The 10,979-nt window shown below is 46.0% G+C and overlaps 1 protein-coding gene across 1 annotated transcript; it reads right to left on the bottom strand.

Moving 5' to 3' along the window:
- Positions 1 to 193: 193 nt before the first annotated feature.
- sytl3 (synaptotagmin-like 3) lies at positions 194 to 7,980 on the bottom strand. The gene is made up of 13 exons (XM_076037594.1): positions 7,529 to 7,980; positions 6,355 to 6,570; positions 5,770 to 5,837; positions 4,882 to 4,930; positions 4,688 to 4,754; positions 4,527 to 4,599; positions 2,952 to 3,079; positions 2,506 to 2,628; positions 2,232 to 2,395; positions 2,051 to 2,147; positions 1,796 to 1,966; positions 1,362 to 1,435; positions 194 to 748 (listed from the first exon to the last, which is right to left on the bottom strand). The coding sequence occupies exons 1-12, from the start codon at positions 7,651 to 7,653 to the stop codon at positions 1,397 to 1,399; spliced, it is 1,320 nt and encodes a 439-aa protein (XP_075893709.1). The 5' UTR covers positions 7,654 to 7,980; the 3' UTR covers positions 194 to 748; positions 1,362 to 1,396.
- Positions 7,981 to 10,979: the final 2,999 nt, after the last annotated feature.

Raw genomic sequence — 10,979 nt, 5'->3', positions numbered from 1 at the left:
ATGAAAACAAGCTGCTGTTAATTGAAAAACCTTCTGAAGCTTCTGTTTTTGTTCAAAGTATGCGCGTTTAGTGTTTTCTGCAAGGCACTGAGAGAGTGAAGAAGACGAGAACGTGCCGTTCACATGCTGCACACGCACGCAGACACAAGAGGCCTCATTGGAGGTGGCAAAAAAAAAAGAGTGCAGCCTCAAGTCAAGTCGTGGGATTTATTCATTTGTATCTTACTTCTCAGAATAAAGTTACAACGTGATCCACAAAAACAAAACAAAAAAAAAGTGAAAGCAGTAATACTGTAATCCAGGTCAAAGGTCACAACCATGCTGTTACAAACTAAATGTGCCAATTTGGCGGAAGCACTGACGGGACCTGCGTTGGTCAGTGGGTCTTGAACGGATCCCAGATCCCACCATATATACACAATACACATAATAAAATAGGAAAGTGCAAGAGGCTGCCATGACTGAACGAAATATATACAAGTTAAAATAATAATACAATTACAATGTTTTTTTTTGTGTGTGTACGTACAGTTCCATGGTGACTGTCTGCACGACGTCGCCACTGCCCGTTGCCTTCAATTGTTTGGCGTGTCGTGGGTGTCGGACGCGGTGAGGTTGCGCTACAATGTCAAACATTCACAAGCCTCTCAATGCGACAGCGACTCGGCCGCCGGCGGATGACTCATTAAGGATGTGACGAGCGGCCTCGCCGAGAGAAGCTGGCACCGCCTGGATGACGATCGGACACCTAAATGCAACACACACGAAGTTGAACACTCCCCACTTTGCAGAATTAATTCACAGACACACACAGCACACCTAGCAGGGCGCGCGCGCACACACACACACACACACACACACACACACAGCAACTGTGAGAGATTTACACTCTGACGCAGGCCTTCCGGCCAGTGTTTGCATTAAGGGAAAGGTGTCAGTCGCTTGTTTTCACGCGTCTTAATATTAATAATCTCTGCAACAGTGACGTCAAGCAGTTGCTAAAACTATGTTCTTCTGACCCCTAGTGGTGAACTAATATCCATGACCTGCCGATTGTCTTGAAACTGTTGAAGCCTTTGGCTAATTAGAGCATATTTACATGGACATGTTCATCAATATGCTCTGTCCCTTTTTAAATAAATAAATAAATAAATGAATAAATAAAACAAAAAAAACATTTTGCCTTTAAATTTGCAGTTTTGTGTTTTGATTCAAGCTATTTTATTTTGTATTCTTCATTTAAAAAAAACTAAAAAACATTCATGTGTTTTGCTGTAAGTCCGTGTTCTTAGACAGACAGACAGACAGTTGCATGCGCTGTTTTTCCTCGCACTACTGCCATCACAGCAGCAGGAACTCACCAGGTGCTTTTAAGCAGCGGCGGCGCTTTGACTCTTCAATCCTGGTCCACAGCGCCCCCGTCTGGATATTCAGTCTAATGGCAAGGACAAGGAAAGTTTATTTTGGCTTAAAAGGACAACGTTTAAAGCGTTCAAATACTCTTGAAGACGTTTAAAATCACTTTGTGACAGAAATGTGATGCCGAGGCTGCGTATATATCAAACAACATCAACATTGTATATCTATCTATAGATATATATCTCCACACACACACACACACACACACACACACACACACACACACACACACACACACACACACACACTTGATATGTATGCAGTGCGGACGTGTGTTTGTCCAGTTCAGGTATCAGGTTCAGTTTCGGTGTGTGCAACCACCACATGCAAATCTCTCTGCAGCTCACAGCTGGAAAGTGAGAGCATCCTCATTCACCTTTGGACAAAGTGGGTACCAGTTGAAGTGCTCGGGGGTCTCCTCCTCGAACCTCCAGCCGTCCAGGGGGATGAGGACCTGCCCCAGGAACACCTTCCTTCTCAGGGTTCCTGAATGCCACACGGTGACCTGCAGCCTCTTTCCAAACAGCAGATGGCGCTCTACTTGATACTGCGGTGAAACCAGAGCAGTTATTAGCCCAACGCTCTCAGCCCAGCGCCACAGGGAAGTTGAACTCTGGGGCGGGGAAATCACCTTTAGGACTTCATTAAAAACCGGATCCGTTGTGTTCCTCTTGACCGCCGTCTTCATCTTGGCGCTCTTCTCCGGCAGCACGCACAGCTTGATGTATCTGAAGAGTGGCGAGACGCGGGCCGGAGTCAGAGAAGGGGCGCAGGTCAAGTTGGCTCGGGGTTCAGGGGTGCGACCTCCTTACGGGTGACACTTCTTCCTCTTCGGGCCTCGGGAGGAGAGGTTCCTGCAGGCGCCCACGGTGATCTCCAGGCAGGAGGCGCTGCTGCTGTAGGTCAGGCAGAGCTCCAGCTCTCCGGACACGCCGTCGAAGAAGGCAAACTCGGTGCTGGTGCTGCTGTTGCTGCCCTGAGGAGACGATTGAGAGAAAAAAAAATAAAAATGTTTTCCGCTGCTTGCTTCGCGCTCAGGGAGGAACGAGGCAGGCGTTCCGAGGGACCGGGCCGTCTGTCACGCACCCTCTTTCCTCCAGAGTACTCCGAACCAAAGGAGGTTTCTTCCTCTGGCCCAGTGGACGAGCCGTCCAGGTCGCTGTCTTTGCTCTTCTTGAAAAGGTTGGGAAGGCTGGGACCTTTATAGAGCTGCAAATCAAAAAGAAGAAGAAGAAGAAGAAGAAGAAGAAGAAGAAGAAGAAAGGTTTCTGTTGCTGTACTGCTTTTCAGATGCCATTGGCATAAATGTAACATTTATGTCACTATGCAGATAGCTGAAAATCCAACTGTCCATAAGATGTAAATAGCTTGGTTTTTTTTCTCCCTTTTTTCATTGTTTTGCGCAACACACTTTGCTGTAATTCTGCCAATTTCCCCACTGTGGGATTAATAAACGCCCTCTATTCTGTTCTATTCCCTTCTGAAATAAAAAGAGGTTGGTCTACGCAACGCTTTTCAAAATGCTCAGTGACCTTGCTGGCTTTGTTGATGTCGGTGTCGGAGAGGCTCTTGGGGCCGCCGCCGAAGACGTCGGAGCTTCTCCTGCCGCCCAGGACGTTCAGCAGGCCGTCCCTCACGTCAGTCTGAGAGGTGGACGTCCCTGCGTTGCAGTGGGGGGGGAAGAGGCGAGACGCTTTCACAAAGTCACAAAAGGGAGGGACGTTGACGCACAGCACACAGCCTTTGATCTGATCGTCTTCATAAAGTGTCGCTGGATGAGTGTCTGGGAAATGGAACATATAATGCATACTGTGTGTAATAACAACGACGACGCAGCGTTCAAGGGACTGAGTCTGCCGTGGCCCGTCAACACCTGACGAGTTGTTAAAGCAGTTTAAAAACAAACAAAACAACAAAACATTTTTTGTTCTAAAAATAAATAAATAAACTATAGCATGTAATTTCTGATTTTCGGTTGAGATTTTGATTGGACCAGCTCCGTCTTGTGCTAAGCTATGCCAAGAAGGTGGATTTGGTGCGTTTTTGGGCTGATTAAAGTGTTTTTGTGTCCCTAAAAATAAAAAAATATGTACTGTAGTATGTTGTTTCTTTCAGATTTTTGGACATGTTGGGATTTTGCTTGGAACAGCTCCATCTCACTTTTAGTCCGCCCCCAAAAACGCAACGTCCTCGCGTAGCTTAGCACGAGACCGAGCCGTTCCAAGCAAAAATACCAACATGACCAAAAATCGGAAAGAAAAAATAATAAAAGAAATACTTTAATTAGGTCAAAACTCGAAAAAGCTGTTCTATCATAGTTTAGCATGAGGATAACTGGTGCAATTCTCAACATGTCAGAAAATTGGGAAAAAACATACTGCATTTGGTGAGTTTAAAATTTAATTTGGCTGCGAAACCACATGAGAACAGTAAAGTGTAAATACTACTACTACTGCTACTACTACTACTGCTACTACGACTACTAAATACAATTTCAATTGAGCTCTTGGTCCTGGCGATGACACGCTCTGTTCCAGAGCTGGTCTGTCGCTGAGGCTCAGTCCCTACTGATGATGGTATCTCATCCATCATTTCACTCCACTTCCTCAAAACAAACTGGCTCCCTGCAGGCTGCATTATGGTCTGCAGTACGAATGAGCAGCATCGTCGTCGACGACGACGCGGTGCGAGTTTGGGGTCGCGCAACCAAACAAGCTTCTCCCGACGAGGGCGAACTTTGTGCGCGGCGCCGCGTAGCCGCTCTTTCGCGCGCGTTGAGTGGCGAAATTGCCTTTGTCAGTGTTTGAATTGAGGAGCGCTTCTCTTCCCTCATTTTCAACACCTCTCGCTGTTCTGAGTGGGAACGCGAGGGGCAGTTGCGCAAAGACGCGCGCGCAGCTTTGCTTCAGACGCTTCCTCCTTGCGGTTTCTGCCGTTGCGTTGCGCCCCGGGGCTCGCGAGACTACACCCAATGAAGAAGAAGAAGAAGAAAAAAAAAAAAGCCCTCGCTTCTAATTGTGAGGCGACGTCCGCTCACAGAGATGAGAAGTCATCAGCTGATTCGAAAATGACAGTTTGATGTCCGGTATTAAAAAAAGACAACCTACTGTTGAGTCGGCCGCCGAAGGACGTCAGGAGATTTTCCACCGACTTGTGGAACGTGTCCGCACCTTTGAAGTCCTGCGGGGGGTTGAGAGACGGCGGCGGCGGTTTAGCACTTTTGACCTGGCGAATATTTCTGGCAACACGACAGGCGTTTGTCATTCACCCCGGATCGGCTCAGGAAGACGCGGTCCAGGTTGGGCGGAGGAGTGGGAGGAACCACCGCGATGTGACTTGGGGTGGGGGGTGGGGGGTGGGAAACCAGAATCCAGCTCATTCATTTGACTTCATATACTTGTAGGTCAATATTCTGTCTGAGTGAGTGAGTGAGTGAGTGAGTGAGCAAAAGTTTCCTCTCACCTCAACACATGGGCCGTTAAGAGTTTCTCGCCAACGGTTTCGTATTTGTCTGTGAAGGGAAAATCAAACATTGTGAGTGACGAGCGTGGGAGCCGGACGTTCACACGCGCACGATCACCGGGTGGCGCTACTTCATAGCCACCCACAGGTGGCAAAGGTGTTCGCATTCTGTACGAAAAAAAAAAAAAAAATACTCAGGTACTCAAGTACTGATTCAACTCCTTTACTCAAGTAAAAGTCCAAATGTTTTTCTCAGTCAGCCATTATTGAATGTTTGCACTTTAAACAACAATAAGCAATTTTATTTTCTACATTTTTGTTTTCCTCTGTACTGAAAACGGACTGAACGGTGACTGCAAAGCCGAGATATTCTGAAGTAATCTCCCTCTAAAATATGATCCACAGTTGAAATAGCTCTACTTCAGGCAATGACATTTACAACACATGGTTGAGTGAACTACTTTCAACGCCATCTTCTAAACACAGCACGTTTTTCCCAACGCAACACGAAGAACGCACATATTTGCGATATTTGCGTACGAATGTAGGGGGTAAAAGTAAAAAAAGAAAAGAAAAGAAAATACTTCTGAAGTATCAGTACGTACTTGTTGCTTAACACCTATGTTTACAGCTTCTCAGCCGGGCTGACACCTGAGAGCGAGTAAAAGAACCTTGAGATCTTTACGCGTTCAACGCCGACGACGACGCAAGAGCCACTCAGCGCCAGCGTCTTCCACCGCACTGGCGACACTGAATTATTGAAGCCTTTTTAAAGCCCACACTGGCCGCAGCGACGTCGCACATAAACTCAACATTAATAATTAAGCGTGACAGTTGTTTGTTTGTTTTTTGAAGAAGAAGAGAAGAAGGAACGGGTTGAACTCTGACCTGTGGTGACTGGGAATTTGCGCGCCCTCTGCTCGATGAACCACTCTCCTGAGTGGATCTTCACCTGCCTGCAGGCGCAGCAGCAAGAGGGAAAAAAAAGACGACAATTTTCAACGAGTTCTTCACGTGGGAGCGTCTTCAAAGGCAAGAACTGACACAGAAAATGAGTTGAAATAAATCAAAGATTTTTTAAAAAATTTTTTTTGTAATTCACTCTCACTTTGACCCATTTGTCTCTCGGTTCCCACAAGATATTTTTAACTCTAAGTGGTTTTCGACAGTCGCCGGAAATCCTGTGCTGTGAAGGCAGGTGTGAAGAGCGGTTTCTTTTCTTTTTTTTTTGAATGAAAAAATATATATATATATAGATATAAAAAAAATCCCATTGACCTGACAGCGGTCACCGAAAACAGAACCAGAAAAGTGAAACTTGTCGTAACGCAACCAGAGCGCTGCGGATTTGCAACACTGAGCCGGATTCGTCTTTCTCCATCGGTCAAGCCACTCTTCGAACAACGCTGCTTACAATTACTCAACTTTTATTTATTTATTTTTTTTTAAACCATCTTTATTTTGTTACTGCACCTGTAGGCGTAGCAGACGGTGCACTGCCACTCGGCCGCCGACACGCCCACGCGGCAGCGGCTGCAGATGCGGTGGCTGCAGCCGTGGCACACGGCGCCCGAGTTCCAAAGCTTGCCCAGCGGCCTCTGGCAGCGGGCGCAGGTGCGCTCGCCGTACTGCCGGGTGGCGCTCTTGGCGCCTCTCCTCCGCAGCTCCTGGAGCTCCAGCTTCATCCTCCTGAAGTGAAATGAGCAAGAGGGGGAAATGTTGATATCCAGCCTGCAAGTCAAAACCTTTACTTGTACTTTTTGGGATTAGCACAGCGCAAAGTCACCAGCATATTAGCAAAAAGCATCAATATAAATTAGGAGGAGTTAGCACAGTTGCTGGTTGCGTTGTGTTAAGGCAGGTATCACTGTCCAAGATTCCAAATGTCCCGCACCATCAGTTTTCATACGGCAGTGATGTTCATGACTTTAATACGAGGCATTGCATCAAAAGCTGGTTTTACACTCCCGATGCCCAAATCCAACGCAAGGCAACGTGCCGTTGAATACAGAGGCATGAAAATATGGAATAGTTTGGCCGCCAGATAGAACACATTTATTAACAAGTAAGACGGCTTTTAAAAAGAATGTAAGGAAGTGCCTGATGGAACAGAACACCAGATCTCTCTTCATGCAACATCGCCCAATTTTTACGATTTCAATATTACTATTGTGATCTGTTTCGAAAGAGTATTGAATCGGCTGTGGCTGTTATTGCAACCGTGTCGTTGTTTGTTTGTCGTGTTTTTTTTCATCTTTTTTTGTTTTGGTCTTGGATTTTAATTGGACGCTTGCTTCGCATTGTATTTTACTGTGTGGACCCCGGGAAGAGTAGTTACTGCCGCTGGTAATGACTAAAGGGGGATCCAAATAAATAAATCACAAAAAGCATACAGACAATACACCATTAGAAATGTATCAAACAGGTTGAACTCTTACACACCAAAAAGTCCAGAATGACAAAGGTTAAAAATCCAGACACAAAATAGAAAAGATGCACAGGGTACCGATGGGAGAAGGTCTGGCTTTTATGATTGTCACAGTTTCTAACATGAGCCAGTAGTTCTTAATCAACTTCGACATGCTTGTGGGGAATTCAATTCCTAAAAGCAGTGGGATCAGAACGAGTGCGGAGGAAGGAGGCCAACCTTATCCTGTTCTCCTCGATGCTTCGCAGCACTTTGTCCCTCTGGAGAACCTCCAGGACTCTCTCCATCTCCACGGCGTGAAGGAAACTTAGGTCCATCCCGGAGCCGCCGCCGTCTGCAATCATCTGCCGCCGCTCGTCACTGGTGGACTTTTTATGTCTCTCCTCCTCCTCCTGCTGCTGCACCTCCCCTCTGTTAACCTCCTCCTTCGCTGGGCCGCAACCTCCCGGGACGGAGAGATGACGGTAAAGACCGCTCGCTCGACGATGCTCATCTACTGGCGAATCACTGTTTGCGTGACAAAAGGAAGGAGCTCCACTTGTGGTGAAGAGCCACTTAAACCACACCTTCTTTTTTCTCTTTTTTTTGTTGCGGAAATACCCTGTTCAATTATTCATGTCACTGTGGGCGGCGCTGCCGGACAAGTCTACTACCTGATGACGCAGAAGCAGCAACGCAGGAAGGATTCAACATCTGTGAATCCGACCCTCCCCACCCCCACCCCCCTTCAGCCGTTGACGCCCCCCCCCCCCCCCCTCCTCTTCTTCTTCTCATTCCTCCTCGTGTTGCAAGCGCTTCAACCGCCAGGCTCTGCCCGTGGTTGCCGGGCTGAGCTCCGCTGTTTCCTCACTCCGCGCAACACAGGAAATGCCAAGCCACCTGCATTATTGATGGGCTGCTCGTCCCCGCGTTCTAGTTTCTGCTACCTTGCTGACCTTTGTTTGTCTGTTGGTTTATTTTTCTTTAAAAAAATAAAAAAAATGTTCATGTATTGAACAGCTGTAAAAAAAAGAAAAAAAAGAAGAAAAAAAAAAGGAAATCGAAAACGACTTCATTTCTTGGGCGTTTTGACGAAGGCCAGTGTGCTTTCTCATCCAGGGTCAAATCAGAATGGGGAATTCTAGTCGAAGAGAACGGCAAACTTGTCAGCTTGAACTAAATACTGAACCAAAAAAAAAGAAGAAAAAAAAAGAGCAAAAGGTATTGAATTGAGTAACGGGTTGTTCGTGACTCATTTTTGATTCTTGATGGAAGCGATGAGCACGATTCCAATAAGGGCTCACTTCAAAGGAAGCAACGCAACATTTTTTTTTTTTTTTTGGTCCACCGATTCCACAGAGCTTTTAACCTCAGCGTCCACCTTAGTCTGGACGAAGAGCAGAGGCAGTTGAAGCCAACAAATAAAATGTTTTCTCTGCGTCCCTGACCGGAAATGCTTCCAATCATGAGGCGGTTGGGGATGTTTCTAAGCTGCCATTGGTGGGTTTGGTCAGGACAATTTCCCGGTCCCAGCCAATGAAAGCAACTCTTCTCTTCTCAGGACTGCACGAATAAAGTCTTTATTAGGTCGGTGTGAATCTCACATATGCAGCCTTAATGTCTCAAATATCCCCCTTCAAACCCTTAACTTTTTTTTTTTTTTTTTAATCGATTCACAAGTCTTAAGCTCCAAATTCCAAATCATATACGATCCAGTTTTTGCAAGCCAATCAATGTCTGAAAACTTCAGCACACAGAGGGAACGAAGCACGTTGCAGTCACCAGTCGTGGCTTGAGGGATCTTTTTCTTTTTAAATGTACCTGAATGGAAAGCGACCCCGCTTACGCAACACAAGTGCACTCATCTCACAGTCCTCCGAGCGCCGTAATGACTCAGCACTGAGATCAAATGCGAAAGAGAGTGACGTGGGAGCTCTACAAGTGGTCCGACCACACAGGAGCATGTGATCGACGCACCTCGCAGGGGCCCCAAAGCTGAAATGACAAAACCGTGAGAAACAAAGCCACACGGGCAGCGGCTAGGCCAGAGTTTACTGAAAGCATGCCCGAGCTGCGGCCTTTCCCCGAATTTAAATAGAGAGCAAGCCGGGTCACATGGCCCTGCAGTACCGACTGGGTCCACCAGGGGTGACGAACTTTTTGCACCATTTGAAACAGCCCGTTTTTCTTTTTATTATTATGCTGAACACTTTGAATCAATTGAAATGAAAAACTGTAATGGGCAGGTGGACCCACGCACATAAGGGAATAGAATCAGGCGGAAGGTTGAGTTTCACCCAAAAACAAGGAGAAGGCAGTGCACGCCAGATCGAATGACAGCCAGGGATTCGGGCAAAGACAGGGTAATTCTGGTGAATGGTTAAACCCTGGAAGAGAACCCCTCTGAACACTGGAAAGCTTGCCCACGGGGGAAACTAAACCAATCTGCCAACCCGGAAAACACTCGGGCAGGGCTCAACTAATCAGCGAAACAAGACACAGGTGCAACTACGGAAGATGATTAGGACCATAAGAAGAGAAAATAAAATAGGCTAGAAGGTATTTGTTTTGAGATTTTTTTTCCCCAAGTTTACAATTTGACAATAAAGTTGAAATTTCGAGAATGAAGTTGACAGAAAAAAAAAGACATTTTGTGAATAAAATCAAAGTCTAGTGGAGTATTTATGTTTTCGCCAGTTACCTGGTTAGTGTGGGTGAACCTTGTGGAATACACTTGTTTCAGCAGTTCACTTTTAACTGTGGGTAACTGGGTTCATCCACCATCCATCCAATCTACTCACCAATTTCCGTTGATTTGCGTCGACTTTATTGATGAAATATCTACTTTATTAACTTTACTCACCAAAATGTGTCCTTTTTGCGTCGACGTTTTTCACGAAATGTTGACTTTTTTCACGAAATTTCAACATAAAAATCGAAATGAAAACTTGAATAAAAAAAAAATCTCCATCGTGTATTTTTTTTCTCCTCTTCTTGTGGCCCCAATACTCTTTCGTACGCAACAACACATCAGGAATTAACGACAGGTGACACTAATTAGGGAACAGGAAGCAAAACTAAAAATACTGACGACAGGAAAACAGATTTCAAAATAAAACAGGAAATACACAGACACCCGAAACAGAACCTTACGCTGTCAAACACACTTGCGCTTGAACCAAATGTGGAAACGTGGCGAAAATAAAATTATTTTTGCACATCAGGGCAAACATCCATAAGGGTCCAGGCAGGCGCAAAGTGGCAGCTAGAGGAGAACCGAATATAAAACCGTTCTAAAGGCGGGGAAACCCAAATGACTTTTAATGAACTTCGAGTATACACTTTTATTCATGTATTTATGGGCTTCCACCACTAAATCGAGACAAATTTTACACACTGGAGCTTTAAAGCAGGTATTTCAGCCTCGAGAAACACATTCACCAACGGTTCACCTTCGCACAGAGACGAACTGAACGATCTTACCTTGTACTGAGGTCGACGGCGCCCCAACCCTGAAACCGACCACGGGAAGCTGCATACTTTGTACACACAGACGTTTCCTTCCTCTGCGTGTACGCACGCATGCACGGCGGCAGTGCAGCGGCTGGTTTGTTGTGGGTCTGCATTTATTTTAGGTACTGAGAAATGAATCTGTACGACTCGAGCCTCTGTGTGACGGGTAAATAAAGGG

This window comes from Nelusetta ayraudi, unplaced genomic scaffold (genome assembly GCF_046127955.1).
Source record: "Nelusetta ayraudi isolate G7.1 ecotype Tasmania unplaced genomic scaffold, CSIRO-AGI_Nayr_v1 ptg000052l, whole genome shotgun sequence".
Classification (NCBI taxonomy): domain Eukaryota; kingdom Metazoa; phylum Chordata; class Actinopteri; order Tetraodontiformes; family Monacanthidae; genus Nelusetta; species Nelusetta ayraudi.
The sequence above is the reverse complement of the archived record's forward strand: the minus strand, read 5'-3'. Positions and strand labels throughout refer to the sequence as shown.

What these genes read in the sequence shown, in the direction of transcription:
- sytl3 (XM_076037594.1), bottom strand. Translation starts at nt 7,653, where the DNA reads ATGATTGCAGACGGCGGCGGCTCCGGGATGGACCTAAGTTTCCTTCAC. An exon ending in CAAATTCCCAGTCACCACAG is followed by an intron (nt 4,931 to 5,769) that starts GTCAGAGTTCAA and finishes TTCCCTTCACAG; the next exon opens with ACAAATACGAAACCGTTGGC. An exon ending in CTTCGGCGGCCGACTCAACA is followed by an intron (nt 3,080 to 4,526) that starts GTAGGTTGTCTT and finishes ACTGCAACGCAG; the next exon opens with GGACGTCCACCTCTCAGACT.